Genomic DNA, 21,092 nt, shown 5'->3' with positions numbered 1-21,092 from the left:
CGTGAGGTAACTTGTGGTGATAGCCCCTGGCCATATGAAAAAGAAGGAGGAATCTGTGCTGTCTGGGCCAAAAGGGAGTCACCACCAATATTTTGGGAGAGTCCTGCTTGATCTTGTGCAGAACTCTTGGCAGCAAACGAAGGGTAGGAAAGGTAAACAGAAACATTCTCTCCCAAGGAAAACAGAGGGCACCCACTTTCCAAGCCAGGGGAATTGGTACTCTTGAACAGAATAGAGGAAGTTGTTTGTTCAGAGGGGAGGAAAAGATCTACTTGAAAAATACCCCATGCATATGGACTATGTCCAGAAATACATCTCTGTGAAGCATCCATTTGGGAACCTGTGCTTTGTACTTGCTCAGAGAGTCTGCCACTAGGTTGTGGTCTGAAGGAATGTAAACTGCTTAAAGAGTCACCTAATAGCCAGATCCCAGGCCCACTAGGTTGTGGTCTGAAGGAATGTAAACTGCTTAAAGAGTCACCTAATAGCCAGATCCCAGGCCTGAAGAGCTAGCTTGCAAAGGGGATAAGACCTTGTAACCCCCCCCCACACACACACACACTGATGTACAACATCACGGTGGTATTGTGGTAAAGATTTTCAGGGGTCAAGGAGAAAAAGAGAATGAAAGCCCTGTACAGCCAGAAGCAGATACTTCATCTCTTTTACATTGATATGGTCTGTTCTCTGATGAAGAGTCCAGAGACCCTGAACTTTCAGACAGCCACAAAAAGCACCCCACTCCAGGTTTTAGGCATCCATGAAGAGTTCTTGGGAAGGAACTGGAACCTGAAATGACAGTCCTGGATTGAGAGAAATTTGCTGGAGTTTGAGTCTAAGACAAAGAAGGAAAGAAACAGGGAACTCCAGGGGGTGGCAGCATTGAAGCCACACTGATCTGAGACATCATCTTCCCCACAATGACACTGACAAGAGGAAGCATGGGAATGGTGCAGGCCATGAACTCCAGAATCCTGAGAAATTCCCGGGTCATGAAAAAGTACAGAGGAAGAAGAGACTTGTAAAAGACAAGTGTTAAAGTGAAAATCTTATAAAAGACTACTGGGAGAAATAGCCTGAATAAGCAGGTTGTCTAGATAAGGAAATATCTGTATTCCTCAAAGCCTGCAAAAGGCAATGACAGGAGCAAAGCATTTAGTGAATACCCCTGGGGCAGTAGAAAAGATGAAGGGCAAAGCAAAGAACTGAAAATGAGGGGAAGAAATACAGAAATATAAAACTTTCCTGAACAGAAGGTGAATGATACCCATCCTTCAGGTCTAGAGAGACAAGGAAGGCTTGAGGGAGGATAAGAAGAAGAAAAGTCTGAAAAGACAAAATCCTGAAAGAAGGGACCTTGAGAAAAGTGTTGAGGAGAGATAGGTCCAGAACTAGTCTCCAAGTCCCTTCCTTCTGTGGAACCAAAAACATCCTGGAGTAAACATCTATTCCCATTTGGGTGAGTGGAAAATGTTTAATGTGTCTTGATCCAAAATTGACTGCAAACCTCCCGAAAAAGAGAGAGTTGGTCTGAAGGAGGCTGAGGAATGCCTGAAAAGGTGGGAAGAGATTTCCATATCATGAAACATCCCTGATGAATTACAGACAGTACCCATGAGTCTGAGGTGATCTGTTTCCATTTTGGGAGACAGAGGGAGTTGGAGAGACAAAGGGGTCTGGCCAAGGGGAAGAGGAGGCAAAATGTCAAATAACAACAGGCCTGTCCTAAAAGGAAGCCTCCTGAAAAGTAGAGGTTTGAGTAGACTTAGGAGGAGGAATATGCTTGGACCCATTATTACCTTTGGGAGGATGATGAGTCTGCCTAGACACAAAGGCAGATTTGGTTGGGTAATTCCTCTGAAATTTGGGTATGGGAGAGACAAAAATATGCTTGAGTTCCTGCATGGCCTTACCCTTATACTGGAGGGACTTAAAAAGGTTAGCAGCAGCTGTCCCAAAAAGATTTTTATTATCCATTGGAGCATCCAGAATTTTGGCTTTAATATCTTCAAGCAAAGCCTGAAGATAAAACCAAGAATAATGTCCTATCACAGAACCAAAAGCAGCAGCCCTGAAAGAGGCATTATCAACATCGTAACTGCATTTTATGGAGTGACAAGTGACCTGAGAAGTGGATCCAAAGAGAGAAAGAGCTGAAGCTTTCACTTCGGAATCAGGCAGATCATACACAATCTTAGCTACCTAAGAAAGGAGATCCAAGACATACCTGGTCATGTAGGTTTGGTAACTAATACCCCAAAATGACAAGGTGGCAGCATTACATACTGTTTTACCCAACCTTTCCATAGCTCTACTATCCTTATCAGAAGGAAGGAGCTTAGAAGAAGGCAAAAGTTGAGAAGACTTATCAGTTGAGACTGAATTCCACTTAAAAAGTACTCCATCATACAAGCAATAGTATCCCCAAAGGATATGTTTTCCAAGAAGGAATCAAGGTTTAAAGAAGCCTCTTCCTCTGAATCATAGTGCAGAAAATAAGAAATTTAAGGGATGTATGTAAGGGATTCTTCCCTAAAAACTAGGTTCTCACATGAAGAATCCTGTTTCTTTGTCCTCATAACAGGCATGGAAGAACAAGGAGGAGCAGGGACTGACAGTCCTTGAGGAGGCTTCAAGGCCAACAAGGCACTAAAAAATCTTGAGAAAAATCCTGCCATTCACACTGGGAATCTTTAGCAATAGGGACAATATACTTGGTCTTTTGCTTTTTAAGTGGGACATTTGCCTTAATAACCCTCTGTGGCTCAGTCTTTTGGTGGGATTCAACCAGTGTAAGAATCTCCTCCTGAACTAAGATTTGAGGAATTTCCCAAAGCCTCTTGGAAATAATCAACCATGGTTCCCCAACATCATTTGCAGGTTTTTGAAAAGCCTCAGAGGACACGTGAGAAATGGGATCCACATCGGCCTCAAACATGGTCATGGTAGAGGAATCCAATGCAAGTACCAGACATTCTTCAGGGCTTTCACTAGCTTCCAGAGAGACATCCTGTGGAGTATGGACAACAACCAGATCAGGCCTATACTTTTTGGCCTTCTTCTTGGAAGATGTGTGTCCCTAGGGATGGGAGGATTCCGCCTTAGTGCCCTTAGCCAACAATTTAAGATGTTGGTTCTTGAGGTATATGGAAACAGAAGATAAATGACTACAGAGGGTCTTACAGACAAATGCTTAATGGATGGAGCACTGCATTTGGTTGTAGGAAGTCGCTAAGCAAAAAAGACTCTGGTTGTGATGGTCTTTCTGGAGAATCTGCCACCCACATTGACATTTCCCTCCTTGGAAGACATTAACACAATTAGCAACAATATTGAGGAAAAAACAGAGAAGAAACCCCATCGGGGCACTTATCTGAAGATGTCTTGGTAACCAGCACAGCATAAGGGTGTTCATTTCAACATTTGATAATGGTGTTCAGACTGGTGGCAAACATCATATGTCACCTTTATGCCCTATGCAGGGAGCATGCATGTGATGTACAGTGCTAATGAAATCCAAAGTCTTACTGACCAGATGTCAGGCTATCCTTGGCAGAAGATACCTTCAGTGAAGAATACTGCAGCAATAGTATGGAAGGACATCTAAACAATCACAAATATGACACTGCTTTCAGGACAAGTTATTATCAGCCAAACACACTCCAGTCAATCACCAATCAAAACAGAATCAAGCCCCAAGCAGAGAACAACAGATGTGTAGCACTGAGAACCCTCATGAGGGTGTGCTCAGCACAGAATAGTTAGAAGAAGAATTGATGTGACTGCTGCTGAGTCTTGGTGGTTTTGTAGGTTACAGTAGTGTTCATTCTATGTAAAACATTGACTTTCTTCTGTTTGTTAAGTAGGGCTGTTATGGTGTACTACACAATCTTAACATCTTACCTTGACTTATGCAATAATTTTTCCACTACCTGCCCAGGCACACTTTCCCAGCTCTTAAGTAAACTGCTGTACCCTCTGTCTAGTTTATTGTATTTTTCTTGACCCAGCGCTTTTAACTGCACTACCCCCGGCACAGGATTCAGCCGTGATTCCATTCAGTGCCATTTGTGTGGTTTACTCTTTTACATTCTGTACACTTTCCCCAAATCTTCTCTTCACCCTTCTTTCACCTTAACTTGCATTTCAGCAGCTTACTCAAATATTTCCTCATAGTAGAGCTAATTGTTCATCTCCATTAAGTTCCTGTTCCCCTGCTGCTTTATGTAGCCTAATCATGGGGAACTGCCCATCTGTACCACTCGTGGCTGGTGTAACTGCCCATCTCCACCACTAGTAGCTGGTGTATATAGATAGACAGCAGCCTTGGGCCATGTTCACAAAGCAGATTAGTACTACTTGTATGTCCAATCACTGTTTTGACTACTTTGCTTGCTTCTTATCATGGACTGTCTCAAATTGTATCCATCCACTTAAAGCATGAGGTCAAAGTAAATGCTAGGCCCTCTTTTAAACTACTTTAACTACTTACTATTACTTAGTAACACCTTAAGTAACATACCTCTGACATATTTTCCGATTTCCAGTACCTTATTCTTAATTCTCATTTTTGTATCTTCAGACATGTGGAAAGAGAAAGGTATACTTCTCTTAGCGCAAGTTTCTCAGTTGTGGATCCATTAGGTCTCACTTCTTTCCACTCTATCTCTGATCAGAACTTACATCTTAATCTAGTACAATTTTGCATGTATATTTTCCACTATACATCTTCTCTGGGCAGGCCTTCCTCATGTTTTAATACTCTGTTTTTGTTTTGCTCTCTCTCCTATAAAACTCTATAACCTCCTTTCTACTTGTTATGCCTCTCGCGATGGTGCCACAGGCACTTCTTCTTCATCAGACATGATTCTCGTGTAGGCATTATATCATCAAGATACTTTTTAGCCTTCTTAATAGACCATCCCTCTAGGTCACTGAAGGGACCCACACTGACCTTTTTACTACATCACAAGACTACTACCCAGGAATACTTAACTCCATTCATCTTGGGTAAAAATATTCCAAACACGAACAACCAGTAAAGCCACCCCAGGGCTCTGGGATACAGAGTCAATGGACAAGTTACTTAACTATAGTTAACCGTAGTTTTTTTTTAACTATAGACCCATTGCAATCTTACCTCCCCTTTCCAAAATATTAGAAAAATATATTCACATACAACTTCTACACCATCTAGTATCCAATAACCTCTTATCTAACACACAACATGGTTTCCGGCCTAAGCACAGTACCACTACTGCCCTCCTAAGTTTTACTAATACCATAACCCAACACAGAAATAATAGGAAACTTTTATCCTCCATCTTTTTGGATCTATTCAAAGCTTTTGATACTGTTCCACATCAGAATCTTCTGGACGAACTTTTCACCTTAAAACTTAACCATTCTTTCCTAGCTTGGTTCCACATTATCTTTCTGGCCGACAACAAGCTGTACAACGTTGAAGAGAACCCTCGTCCCTACTGCCTGTCAGTATGGGAGTTCCTCAAGGCTCTATCCAAGGTCCTCTACTTTTACCATTTTTATCAACCGACTTCATACAGCTACACCTCTAGCTTCCTTTATTCAGTATGCAGATGACAATACTCTTATCTGCTCTGCAACTTCATAAAACAACTTACTACCATCACACAACAGTCCGTCCTAGCTGTTGAAACATGGCACTCAGATCCTCATCTAATTCTGAATCTTTCCAAAAAAAACTGATGCTCTTGTACTCCAGAAAATCACAAGATGCCACAGCCTCTTTACAAACACAATCTTCAAACAACACCATTATATCAGCTGTTAGTCAAGCTAAATTACCAGGCATTCTAATTGACAATAACTTGAAATTTGACACATCAGTCCATTAAGAAAACACATATTAAACTTGGTTCATTATAAAGAATCAAGTCTTTTCTTAGTAATAATACAAGGCAAGCAATAGTCAGAACACATCTTCTTTCCACCCTACATTATATGCCTCTCCTATCTTTACCAATATTTATAAACCTGATCTGGCTAGGATTGAAATCTGCTATAATAAAATAGCAAAATTTGCTACTAACGCCTCTCATAGATCACATCACTGCTCTGCCCTTTGGCAACTAAATTGGTTAGACCTACCTCATTGCCTAACTTGTACTCAACTTACCCTCGATCATAGACTAGTACATCAACCTGAAAAAATCTCTGCTCTTCAATCATTGCTTCTGCTCTACTCTTAACATTAGACTGCTTCATAGGTTCATAAGTAGGTACTAGGCTATCGGCCCTGGGGCCTATACAAGCACAGCCAAAAAGGTACCCTGGCTTTTGCCACCCAAAAAAAATATTTTCCTATGCCACTGTCGAGCAGAGCCACAGAGGTGATCCCCGTGGTGAATTTCCTATTTCCCATTCAGTCCCCCAACAAACTAGTATTGCAAGTATCTAAATCCAACAACAAAGCTGGTGATGCCCTTTTGTCTAACTGCATCTCTGGAATTTGTCATACTATCCCCCAGCCTATAATAACTATTGCCAATCCAACTCACTTCAAAAGACAACTGAAGGCCTTCCTCAGTAATAACTGGCTTTGCTCATGTATCTCTCCTGGCTAATTCCTTCCAGTCTGTATTCGCTCCTCATCTACTCTGCTACCACTCCGTGTACTCGTTATATATCTTACTTACTAACTTACTGCTTTATCTCCTATCCTCTCTTCTGTTACAATCTGTCCTCCCGCTTCTTCCCACTTACTTGACAATATGTCTTCCTTATTCCTCTTCCCTTCTCTCTTCTCACTTCTCACCTTCTATTCTAATTTCTCCTCTAGTTATTTCTTCTCTTTTACTATACTTTCCCTAGCAATGTACTATTCTCTGAGGTTTCGTGCTCACCTACCTTATGTACTTCTGCATAACCCTCAATGTGTACGTATTTGTCATTTTCAATAACTGTTTAATTTCTTTGTACTTTAATTTTTAGTCCTGTATATTTTTAACAATGTAGCTATGTTCTTTTTTTATATGATAACTTGTGTTTTTATTATTGTCGCTGGAGCTTTTCTCCCTGGGCCTCTGCTGAAAATGGGCTATCACCCAGTTGGACAATCCTGGTATACAAATGTTAAATAAATAAATATGTTAAACTGAAATGGCATATATATATATATATATATATATATATATATATATATATATATATATATATATATATATATATATATATATATATATATATATAAAAAATATAGTGAGCACTGAACCACGGCAATGAGTAACTTAATAAAAGACTTTAATGAACAAACTGTAACAAACAGTAATGGTGAGCACTTTCGCAGTCAAGCTGCTTCATCACACAGCCTACCTTTTTTCTTGTGTGTATATACACACACACACATATATATATATATATATATATATATATATATATATATATATATATATATATATATATATATATATATATATATATATATATATGTTATGTACAGCTTAAATCCAATGTCAAGGAAACAAAAACTTCAGAATAAGGTGAAATTATAATTAAAAAAATTAGTCTAGTGTGTACTTTGATTTACTGTGCCTCAAAAGAATAAGATACCAAATCCATCAGAGCTGTCCTCCACTGGCATGCATTGGCCTTACCTGCATTAAAAGAGGAATTTGTGGAAAGAATTATTCAATACAGTGTGGAAAGGACCAGTGTTCATTCCTGAACAGTAACTCAGTGTACAGATGACTCCCTCCCACATGGTTTAAAACATTTTGCTCTACTAATCTCTCAGTTATGGCCATTATGATACCCCGTTATTTTCAATTAATATACTACAGTCTGTAAAAGTCAAAACAGAGAACTTCTGAAGACAACAGAATTTTAAATTTAAGTCTGTTCAATATTTCAAAATGAGAAAGAATAAGAAAAAAAAGCTGCCTGTGTTCTGGCAGTATTTATTTGAGTACCAGTCAAGGGACATAAACCCATTCTATATATGTCTCGCCTTCCTTAAATCAGAAACAGTGATCTTTGTTTTCTTCCTCTGTTGAAAAGGAACTAAAATAAATAAAGTAAATAAGACAACTGAAGGCAAGAAGGGTCCTATAAGAAAGTAACTTCTGAAGTGTTTCATATCTGGGACCTGTCCATGGTCCAAGCTCCACCATTCATTACCTCACCTAATGGACTTTACAGCATCAAGACCTTACCTCACAGTCATTCCATTAGCTATGATACCACCTCACAGCTGTTATAATATTATTTGTAACCCCACCTACCCATTGTTTCAGCAGCTCTGACCTTAAAAGGCGATCCAATAACTGATTTCACTGCAGTTCTGTTCCAGTATCAATGACCTTCTCTCACATTCAGTAAGCATCTGTGACTCCTTCTCACATTTCTTCCAGCATGCATACTTCATCCATATCACAGCAGCTTCAGTATCAATTTTCTCACCTCATAACAGTTTCTAGATCTGTGACTCCACCAACCAAACCTGCAGCACTCTAATGAACACTAAAACTCAAGCAATAATTGTTTTTGGCAAAAGGTGGATGCACTCAACACAATATATCAAGCAATCATACCTACAAAGTCACATCATGGCTTTAATAAAACACTGCATGCCATTTTTAAATCTGCTAGCAGCTTTCTAATACATAAGTTGTGAAAGGTAAGCCCTGGTGACCACAATAAAGCTGCTCCGAGAAATCATTCATCATTTTTTACTTAAAGATTAAAAGAACAGATGAAATGTTAAAGACAGATACAACCACCTACCTGTCTGTCAGACATAATATAGATGTACTGAAGGTCAGTGGAGAATGCCATGTCCCGATGTACTGATGTTCCCTCCTTCATAACTGGTAGTACTTCATATTGAATTCCACCATGTGGGGGGCCATCCACTCTAATCTGAAAAACAATTATTTAAAAGTTAGTCAGGACAAGCAAATAAAGCAAAATAGCAGTTAATTTACAGTTTATGCTTAAAGGAGTTCCAGTTCAAATTATGCTACTTTACAAACACATTATAACTACTATCTTGTCATAATTCTTATTTTTCTGTCTTTCTCTGAAAAACTGATTTAGTTTCCCTACTAACTTTAGATTATATATCCCTTGACAATGCTGTGGAAGCAGCATGGCATTTTACTACAGAATACAGGCAGCAACCTTTATTATACATTATATTATAGAATCATTCTGTGTTAAAAATGAAAGTAATGTTTTGCACAAGTTTCAGAATAAAATGCTTTCAAGCCTTTTCTTTAATGCCCTACTAGTGTGCCACTTATGAAACAAATGAAAATCCTTTCAAACTTATGAAACAAATGCAAATCCTTTCAGTTCTATATAATGTGAATATTCTGTGTACAGTAGCATATTTGTCAAAGTGAAACTGAAAAAAAAAACTGTCTTCACATAATCCTGAGTTTGTAGATATTTTCAAAGCTGGAATCATAATACAGAGGCATGTGAAACTTATAATGGAGTGAAGGTTTTCAGATCCAGACCTGATATGTCCTTCCAAGAGTTTTTATTACACAAGGAAACCACAACATATACAGCTGAAACAGCCTACACAATGTCACATGTATGAATTACACAGATTTAAAGACTTGCAGGTGGTGTAACATTTCTACTCAGGTTAAACTAATGCACTTTTGCAAAGGTTTTGACTCATGTTTGTGAAATATAGTTGATTAGACACAGAGGTCTAGATGCTTTTTCTGGTACACTTGAACGTTCACAGCATGTACAAGAGCAGGGAAAATGACCATAAAATCAAAGCACGTCGGCAATCCTGACAACCCACTAAAATAATAAGCTCCTGATTGGGCACACAAATGCCACATACTACAACAAGAAAATCCACACAGAAAACAAAGTGAAGTGATGCAGGTCAATCTCATTAAAGTAAACCATACTAACTTAAGAGTTCCTGATCTACAGCTTCAGAAGTTTTTTTTTTTTTTTTAACAGAAAACACTGATAGAAATGTACTACATTGTGAGGCTAAGAAACAGTGGTTGCCAGACACTTCTGAGGTCTGTGAGAAAAGTAAATAAACAATGACCATACCGTCCACAGCTCAAACACAAGCTATAATGACCATGTGCACACCTGTAAGCTTTGACTGTGATGAAAATTAAAGTTGTAATAACCTCACAATCCCCAGCCTCCCATAACCTACAGCGCTTTCTGTACACACACATTTGAGCAGGGCTGGTTTTAGAATGGGTGCAGTTGAAACCAAAGGCTATTATCAGCTTTATCCTAAAATGGTCATATCTCAGCACTCCAAGTTAAACAGCTCAATCAGAAAATTGATAAATTTTTTCTCCTGATTTTTCTTCAACCAGCAACAGCTTTAGTGGGGGTCCCTACAGAGTCAAAGATGATTAAGGGAGCCCTCAGTATCCATTTATACAGCTGGTGAGTGGGGGCCACCAGACTCCAAGAGGATCTAAGTGTCTGATTATTCTGTGATATATTGTATGTCTTACTTTTGAAATATAATTACTTGTTAGGTACATTTTTACTGACACCCAGAAGAATAATGCCTGTGTCCTGGCATTATTGGGTGCATGCACATATAAATTCAGTGATATTTTTTACATACACACACACAGACGCACACAAGCAGAAGCCATAGTGGTACTAGTTTTTACTTCAGCAAATAGCAATATATTGTGCAATACTGGTACTGCCACACCAGATCAGTGACTGCTGTTTAGCAGTCGTCAAACAGCAGCAGGGGTAAGTCACTTATTCACCTCATTGAGCAGTAATGCATACCTGTCACTGGCCCTGATTTCACATATCTGTCACTGGCCTTGATTTCACAGACCTTCCCTGATTTTGTTCTAACTTTTGCTTTCTTCTTGGTAAAAAGTTTGATTTGCTGGTAAATCATTCAGGATTACAAACAGTCGATCAATCCAGACATCTGAGTTTTATAATTATTGTTCAAAAATACGTGTTGATGTAAAAGATGTTATTCTATTAACTTTGTAAGCAAATTAGAGTAATATTTAAAATGCAGTCCTGAGTCTGAGCCTTTATTCTATTATTTTTGGGATTGCACTGAATTCTTAAGCAAAGAAATTGAGAACTATAGTATCTGGTGTTCTGCTTGTATTTATAAAACTCCCTGAAAGAGAAAATCATCCTTGATTATCGGAAGTATCAGCTCTTCTTAAAATCCAAACTTTGCATTGACATAAGTCACTTTGGGCTGCTGACCTCTAGTAATTACCTTGCTCATGTTCATTATCAGCTTCATCCTAACAAGGTCACATCACAGCCCTGTTCATGTTAAGAGAGTATAATTAGGAAATTAATACATTTTTTCTTCCACATTTTTCCTCAACTAGCAGTAGCTTTTGTGGGGCCCCCACACAGACAATGATGATTAAGGGGGACCTGCAGCCACAGGTATAGCAGAGACCTAAAGCTGGCTATGTAGTTAGTTTTAGTGGAGACAATGTCCAACAGCAGGGGTTAAACTAAGCCAGGGGCATTATGTCAGTGGTAAAATATTTAATGGAATTCTGATGCCTGTTAGTTGACAAAACACTGTTAATACAACCAGAAATATCTTTGAATTTTAAAGGGGATATAAATAAAAGTTATTACTCATGTGGTTTATTAAGTATACAAGAATGCTGTACTAGCTTTTGTTGGTTTGACGGACATGTTACAAAACATCAAGGTAAGATAACTTGCTGTGGTTGGGGGCTCCCAGCGGCCGCAGGGTTCGCTGGTGCCTAAAGCCGGCTATGGCTGTAAAACATTAATAAAACACCACTGACATTTCACTTTTCTATGAAGATAATGAAACTTGGGAAGCAAATACTAAAAAATTACTAACAGTAAAGGCTACTGACAGAAAACAATGGAACACAGATACCTTTTATTGAGGTAACACTCATTTAGCAAAAGCGCCTACTCAAAAATTTGGGCTATATCAGAGCTTTGCCATTTGTTTTTTGATGTTGTCTAAAAAAATGTTATCACACTACCTTTGTATTCTAACGTAAGCTGTTAAGTAAGGCCTCTGCCTTGAGTACATTATCTGTTTTGTGCTTCTGATGTTCACAATTCACCATGCTTCAGCTGTATCTGATGTTAACAATTTAACTTTAAGAAAGGGGGTGCCAGGGGTATCAGGATGGAATGTGTACTCCATATTTGTTATGCTGCCACTTTTACAAGATTACTGTATTACAGAAAGTCGACCTCTTTAGTTCCTTGAATAACATCAAGGTGTGCCTTCAGCTATCCATCCAGCATATTTTCCTATTTTTTAAACGGCACATAACCACATTTTTCAGAAGGAGGTCCTGCGCGTCTACCCACTGAACATACGCAGTAATACAGCTGCAGGGAGTGTAGCCAAGGAAGACATTCCTGCATGACTTCTTATACTGTAACCATCACAAAACTATCAACCCATATTGTTTATACATCTGAGCCATTGTATAATGAAAAAGTACAGTGCTATTGTATACTGCCAAAGAGACATACATTTTGGCCATACGTTATGAAGTGGCAGCTGTGATACACATGAGGTAAGGTTAATAAGAAGGCTGTGATGAATCTGAAGAGCCACACAAATACAGCCAGCCCAGTAAAATGTACCAAATAACAAAATGACTGGACTGTTGTAGAGCTTCATGTAGAACACCAACTTTATTAACAGTAATTAATGCTGAGTTTACACAAGGCGTTTTTGTCCGAGTATCCCCCAGACTTCTTCAGAAATAATATAAAATCATCCACATTCACCTATTTTATATGTCATGTAATTGATTAAATCGTTAAAGGCATACTACTCACAAATAAAAATCCCAGAAATACATATACTGTAAAATGCTTGTATAAATATACTGAAAATGCTTGTATGAGAAGAGTTTAAAATATTATAACATCCAACCTTAAAACTATTGGTCATAATAAAATGGATGTTTCTTAAACATTAATGTAATAAAAATATGTCTCTATTTATAATTTTTTTATACATATTTTTATTACATTAATGTTTAAGAAACATCATACAAGCATTTTCAGTATATTTATACAAGCATTTTACAGTATATGTATTTCTGGGATTTTTATTTGTGAGTAGTATGCCTTTAATGATTTTAATTAACTTAATCAGTTACATGACTTGTATAAAATAGGTGAATGTGGATGATTTTATATTATTTCTGAAGAAGTCTGGGGATACTTGGATGAAAACGCCTTGTGTAAACTCGGTGTTAAATACTGTTAATAAAGTTGGTGTTCTACGTGAAGCTCTACAACGGTCCAGTCATTTTGTTATATGAATCTGAAGAGCTGACATACACAAAAATGCAAACCGTGTAATAAAAAAAATCTCACTCGCATTTACAGAAACCAGCTGAACCATATCTCCCAGTCAAAAATCAACCATGTATCTCCAAACCGCAGCCATGTAATCAAACACAGGAAAATAGTCCAAAGCCTGCCCAAAAATCCGTTAATACACACAATCACATGGCTATTACACTCCAGTATTTAAATAATGTCAAAAATACACAAAACTTGGTGGGTTATACTATTTTATTTTTATTTATTTTACATTTGTTGACCGGGCTAGTCTAACTGGATATATGTCCATTTTCAGTAGAGGTCCGGGGAGAAAAGCTCCAGGACAATAACAAATAAAAAGTAAAATAGTATAGAATAAAATAAAGTTTACATAGAAAAAAAAAATACTGATATACATTTTAGTACACACTGGTTAGTAATTATTTACAAAAATATAAAACACATTGGTAAATAACTAATTACAAAATATCGAAGACAATGGTTAAAAAAAAAAAAAAAACTAGCCTTGCTTCAAAACCAGTTAGAAAATTGCAAATCTAGATTACTTTCATGTCATAATTAGCTCAGTGACAGTTACCAAGTACAGAGCAAAAGAGATAAATACCTAATAGGTCCCTGTAAGGAACAAACAACTGTAACTTGCTTATTAGTGGAAAGAATAGGGATATAACTAGCAGATTAAACAGATTAGCGAGACACGACATACAAAATGGTACAGTGCAATAGTGCAGTATAATCAATGACAAAGAACAAAAACTTGTATTTAGTGAGACCCTACTTTTTAGTCCAAGTGACACCTGAACTTGAAATAAAAGCCAAACCTTGAATTTACAGCTAAACACCTGGTGCCAGCTGCCATAACTAAGGGATTCCGTTCCTGCATGATATATTTGATCAGCCTGCCTGCTTTGTGCCAGGCAGAATGCCACCACACCTATGACCCCAGGGAGCAAGTACTAAGCACGCAGCTTTTTCTACTCAAAATGAGTATTTTAATATCTCTCATTGTGTTGAGAATAGAGACATCTGCTTTATAAATGAAATATAAACTTCTATGCACTAACAGTTTTATTGTAGTTCACCTCATTTATGTTGTTGACCAAACAAAACAGTTGTTGGTATCTCAATATTTCTAAAAGACTGAAGACTAAAACAAAAAATCCCAAAATTAGGACTCTTACATATAAGAACTGAGGAAGATTAGTCCAACTCACACTCCATAGCTAGGTAAGTGCTAGGCTAGCTTCCCTTGCAGGCCATTTTATGACTAGCTAATTTCCCTTTCATGGTGAGAATCAAACCATGCACCTTATTTCTATCAGGTAAACACCTTAACTACTATGCCAACCCCCGACCCACCACAAGTGTTACAAGACCCGTTTCATGTCTACTACAGAGCAAGAAAAACTACCCTAACAGTGTACTACATCTGAAACACTAAGTAATAATATTCTTATGGGGAATTTGGTCAGCAAATATAAATACTAACAGCAAGCATTTATTACTGGAGTTTGTTAATCAACATAACTAACCCAAAATCATAACAGCAAGAGGTTCTCCAGTTCAATTCTTGGCTGGGGTGCATTATGTGTGGAGTCTGCATTTCCTCCCTGCGTTTGTGTGGGTTTCCTCTGGGTGCTTCTGTTTCCTCCCACTTTACAAAGACATGTGCCTGAAGCATTTCTCCCTGGGCCTGCCCTGAAAATTGGTTCATTTCAAGTTGGACTTTCCCTGTAAACAAATGTTAAATATATAAATAAATAATAAAAGAAAAAGAAATGTACCTCCTTTCTGGACTAATGCTGAATATAACTTACACAAACATGACAGCACTCCTTGCTAACAGAGGCTGGAATATAATGCTAAATAACCATCTCTTTACATGATGCGATGCCAACAATAATTTTGATAATGCTACTAAATACTGCAGCCCTATATTTGAAGTATATTGCTAATCTAAACAATAAATGATTTTTGTGAAAATACCTAATCGGTACATGAAATAGACCGATCTCAAAATATAGGGTACGCAGATCCTAATGAATGAAGAGAAATCTTGATAAACTGAACAACTCACTGACATCAGTCTATGACAGTAGACTACAATCAAAACAAATGGCACCAATGAGGTGTGCTTTGAAAAATTCTGAGAACTAAAGGGGAAAAACAGCAAATGTAACATAACAGTCTTCCAGTAAATACAGTAGTAAAACTGGATCCTTGGTGCGCAGCAGAAACTTTGTCAAAGTAAGTTTATCCCAACTTCAAAAACTCTAAAGCTGTAAACCTTGCCTACTAACAATGACACATCAAAGAAATAACTATGGCATTAAAATAATAAAAAAAGATAATATAGATACAGCAGAGCTGCATGGGTCATGACAACCTACAGACAGTTTTCTACATCATATAAGGAAAAACTATTAATCCCTTAATCTTGCTAATTAAACTGCCACAACCAAACATGTCTGGTGTTAACCTATAGTGGGTCTCATATATAAGGGAGTACTACATATTGCAGGTTAACATCCTCATTGGTACTCCTCGCAAACGTAAACGGTGGATAAGAATCAAACATGTAATGAAAGACAGTGCTCACCTGTCTGTGCTGGTGGTTCCCTGGGTTTGAACCTGTTTTAAAACCGACAGCAGCTGAGTTATTAATTTTAAATCTTAGTCTACCAATCAAGTTTTTACCTGGTAATGGTTTTAAATATGCATGCTTCTAGCCACAATACAGTACTGTCTTGGTGGGATATTTTTATACATTTAATCCCTTGTATTTTATCAGTGATGAATTTTCAGTTTGCCTATTAATATACACATTGTTCTATTTATAATTTTACTTTCAATAAGTTTTTTGATTGCCTGTTTTACAACACTGTATCATAGTATTACATTACTACTTAATGTTGGATTTACGATGTGTGGTGTTTGCGATTTGTTATTTTTAATCATGTGATCGATGATTTAATCGCTTTTTAGGAAGTATAGGGTGTGACAAAAACGTTTTGCATTGTTGTGAGGAAGTCAGTATGCATTAGTGATCGGACAAAAGCATTTATTTGCTTAACAGATATTTTTATTCTAAGTGATTTGTAATAAATTTCTTTGGTACAATACTTTGGACTGGTGGAATTCGTACATTCGTGGAATCACTGCCTTTGCACAGACCCGCCTGTGAATTTTCTAGTGGTTGCCCTCTTAATTAGTGCATTTACAGTTATTTTTCTAGTTGATTCACACACTAATTCTTTGTTGTTTTGGTTATAGCCTTGACTATGACCAAGATGAACAAAGTCTGATTAGCAGCCTGGGCTCTTGATGCTGCAGGTAGAATGGGCATGCTCATCCGAGGGATCCTGTGGGGGGGGGGGCTGGGGGTGGTAATTGTTCCAGCAGGCTTACACCAATGTTCTATTGATATAGTCTCAACTGGAGAGTGGAGGAGTGTCAGGATGTGTAGATTTGGTGCAAGCCCTTGCTTGAGCATGCTTGCACAAAGGGCTTACATCACCCTCAAGGGGTGGGGTTAGGCCAGTCATACAGAAACAAAACACAAATAACCTGAATGTCTTCCTGCATAATGGTCCTTGGCCTCAGCCCTTGACTTACTAAGTCTGGAGACTTCCCACCACCAGAGAATGAATGGTCTGAATTCCAGTACGGGAGGCTTGATGTGTGCCAGGAAGACTAGAAAAACATATCTAGAAAAAAGGTGACTGCACACCTTACATTAACATACTTTGAAAAATAAAGTTTCTGTTAAGCAAAGAGTCATTTCCTAACTAAACTTTAGTACTGCCTTACAATGATTCAGCACATGACAAGTGTAAGTATATACTGAATTGTATTAGAATTTTTAGAATTCACGTGTTATCTAAGTCTACCAGACAGAGAGGTAAGATACCTTCCCCATTAGGTCACAGCGTCACATTAGCTGTCAACCCTAAATCATTCATCTGCCTCAAGAAGACTGTGTAGGATTACCCTGCCAAATTGGCATGACCTAAAATTAACTTGGGAAAATATATGGTCACAGGTTTAACAAAATCAGCTTGCATTTCTCATGTTCACATCACAGTGTTGCAAAAGGGAAAAATTGTGTCCTAGTAATTGCTGGCTGGACTAGTCCAATGACAAGGCACAGGCCATGCTCATGAAGTGCAAAATAAACATCAGGAAGATGCAGTTAATCTATTTAATTTCTGTTAACCAGGTGATCAGTGTGTTAAAGAATACATGTGCAGGTACAATACGGCTAGAAGTGGACAATGTAACACATTCAGCACGGCTGTACCAGAATTATCTCCAGCCCATTAAAGCACTATAATTAAAGGGATATATTATCTCTTAATGAATCAATGAATTTATGGAACTTCAAGCCTGTGATCCACTGAGCATATCATTTGCTTGCTGCCTGCAAATAAACATCGATTTTTTTTTGGTTCAGAATGTTCCCTATATTTCTCTGGCATTAAACAAACTAATTAGTTAATATACAAACCACAGCATTTGTAATTATCTAAAGATTTATTGCATGGTAAGCAGAGTGTAAATGCACTCTAGGAAAAAGTATACTTCTTAAACTGCATGTAATCAGAAAAATGAACTAGGCATTTAAACAAAATTCACAAATAGCTTGGTATTTACTTGCACAGGGAAAAATTAACTGACCACAAAAAATAAATAAATAAAAGATTTCACAAGAAGTGGAAAAATTGTAGCAACATTCTGGGGAGGCATGTTTACTGATACGATAACTAATACTTTTATCTGTAGCAGATGTCAAAGATCAATCAGCCAGATGCATTCCATGGAAATACCCATTACAATGGCTTTCTCAGGCTGTCAGTTGAATGAAGATGACTGGCAATTAATACCGTACCTTCATTTCCATTTAGCACATTATTTCAACGGGAGCTGGAACAGTTATGCTTTAGAAATAAGAGAAGGCCTGAAAACTTGTTAAATGCTATATACAAGTGAAAATGCACTGTGATGTGACCCTGAAATAATAATAAACAAATAACACAGATGAGCAATGCACAGAAAATAAATAATTGTGTTACAATGCTGTTTTATATTATATCTTGAGCAAATACTAAAAAGCAAATACCTCCAAATGGGGACATTTTTAGAATTCATATATTGCTTACTTCCCTATCTCTAATCAGTACAAGCATTAATTTAACTACAGACAATGAAGACCATTTAAACTGGTTAAAGAAAATACAATTTTATTTTTATTCCTAGGGCCACTTTCATATACATAACTAAATGTAAAAAAAAAAACCTAAGCATTAAGCAGAATTCCTGCTGCCGGTACTTTATAATGTATAATTGTTTACCAGTTTTAAGTTATTTATTGTGGGACAACAGAGTATTGCAACATAAATCAGAAACCGTAGACATCATCACAACATTATAATATAGTTTATATCCCATTAGTCATACTGATCATATATTTTCCATTTCATTAGCATATATTTGTTTTTAATATTTCTGCAATGAGTAATCTAATTGTGTCTAGCCACATAAACCAGCTCTGGGAACTTCAGAACAAAACAAATGTACAATTAAGAATCCTACATTGCTTGCTGAGAATTTCACATAAATAGCTTCCTTCCCAGAAAACAGGGTCATTCAGCATACTCTGTTTGAATAATGGAAATCATTTTTCACAAGTTCCCTTGTAAACATCCCTTCAGTTCTGACTGACTACTTCTAGCAGCTATCACCTTCCCTGCTCAAAATAAAATGAAGAAATCAATCCAAGGCTAGTCACCCATTCTCAACGGGAGAGCACCTGCCTGTAAATTCTGCTGATATCTCTGTAGCACTGCATTTCCTTCACAGGTAGGAAGGACTAAGAACAGCAGATATGCAGTTCTACTATGCAGATGAATCAATATCAGATTTTTTTCCCATTCATGTATCCCAGACTTATCTCTTGTCAGCTAATGTCAAAAACTAAAAAAGATACATCAGGTACTTGTTAGCGTTGCAATCTGCCAATACAAGTAAAGAAAAAGTATCAGATCATATTCTATTCTTGTAAATATAAATAGAAAATGTATGTGTTTGCTTGTGTGTGTGTGTGTGCGCGTGTGTGTGTGTGTGTGTGTGTGTGTGTGTGTGTGTGTGTGCGCGTGTGTGTTGAACAGATTCATCTTTTGCTGTCAGACACTGTTATTTGAGTGAGCATAAGCCAGTGCTTCAAATCTTGAGTTCTTCTTCCCTGACAGTAAGATATGGCACAGCAAGAACACTGCATTTCTGCAATTTATTATTTGCAAAGTATGTTTTTTTTTTCAGGATGGGGCATCTTTCTTGATTTACCATGTGCTGGATGGTTGTGAAACCTGTGACTGATGAAGAAACCTTACATTTTGGCAACTTCACCAAAACTAACTTGGTGTTTCGTAAAAATCTACTGCCAATCATTAGCAGACCGGAGTTCCGCTGTGGCGACCCCTTACCGGAAAAAGCCGAAAGACAAACAACAACCAAAACTAACACTTGAAAGTGTCCCTAAAAACCTCTATGTGATTCGTCTCTACAATCATTTTTCTTACGAATGGTTAATATTAAAAATCATCCAGAGATACTATTTGTGAAAGTTGTTCATCTACCACCTTTTGGAAGGAATTATCCCACCAACCCAAAACACAAAGCTCTATACTCTTGTGAAGAAGTACCACACAAGGAATGCTTGCCTTCCTTCCTGCCTAAGTCACAAAACACTGTAGTATTAATGCTGTCACTGTCTTAACTACTGCAAATTCTCTCTGTTGTTAATGTTTGCTGATCCATCAAGTGTGTTTTTGTGATACACTGTGCATCAGTTTGCACCTACATAAAATAATCTGTATCATTCCTGAAAAGATCTCACTGAAATTAGGACAGATTTTCAGTTATAATTTATTACAGTAATTTACACTAAGCCACAAATACTGAAAATGCAGATCTTCTGCCAAGCTAGTTATAAAAGAAAAAAAAGGATTGTTTCCTCAGTTGTTCTACTTCCTAAATTAAACACTTCTGCAATGTGGTTTTGATCTTGAGAGAACAGACTGTGACTTGATTTCTGCATTAGTAACTGTATTTAGAGCACAACCTAGAGCTGTTTACTGAATTTCCTGTTTGCACTTATTTTTAAAATTGTTTTTTTCTCAAAACTTGCATTTTATGTCTTTGGCCTAGCACTCTTGTGTGGGGTCATTTACTGCACTGTTATAACTTGTTGATACTTGTGAACCTCTGCTATCTCTGAAAAAACAAAAAATCTTGCTTTTTTCCCACTTTTCTGAGATTTAAAAAAGTTCAGTTACAGGCTTGCTGTTCTTGAACTGTTTGTAAGTTTCTTGGAGGCCATTTTTTGCTTGGGCTAAAGGGAAGTCTCTCTGTTGATCAGTGGCAGTGAAAAACATTGAGCAGCCTGCCTGCCCCTGTGGGAGTGGTTACTGACTTGAAACTGTAGTTTTATTGGCCATTTTGGGTCAATTCCAAACTCCTTCATCTTCCTCTCTTAAAACCTTCTTTTGCGCGGTTTTGCACATTTTTGTGCATAGTGCAACAGCGGGCAACGCCGCCTAATTGGGTTTAAACTATTCCTGGCTCCACAAAGTCTGTTCTTCACTTTTTCCCTTAGAACTGCTCTATCTCTCAATTTAAACACCATATTCTCATTCTAAGGCCCTTCACTGGTCCAATTAAGTAATCCTACAAGTTAGCATTATTAAACC

General features: G+C 37.6%; 1 protein-coding gene across 1 annotated transcript in view; it reads right to left on the bottom strand.

Moving 5' to 3' along the window:
• PLXNA2 (plexin A2) overlaps positions 1 to 21,092 on the bottom strand; it is a 1,613,917-nt gene that overhangs the window by 999,530 nt on the left and 593,295 nt on the right. Inside the window, exon 4 of the mRNA XM_044077136.1 lies at positions 8,764 to 8,898. Within this exon, the coding sequence (XP_043933071.1) occupies positions 8,764 to 8,898 (135 nt within the window). The remainder of the gene's footprint in view (positions 1 to 8,763; positions 8,899 to 21,092) is intronic.

Source organism: Protopterus annectens, chromosome 7.part0 (assembly GCF_019279795.1).
Source record: "Protopterus annectens isolate FY-2018-M chromosome 7.part0, PAN1.0, whole genome shotgun sequence".
NCBI classification, from domain to species: domain Eukaryota; kingdom Metazoa; phylum Chordata; order Ceratodontiformes; family Protopteridae; genus Protopterus; species Protopterus annectens.
The sequence above is the reverse complement of the archived record's forward strand: the minus strand, read 5'-3'. Positions and strand labels throughout refer to the sequence as shown.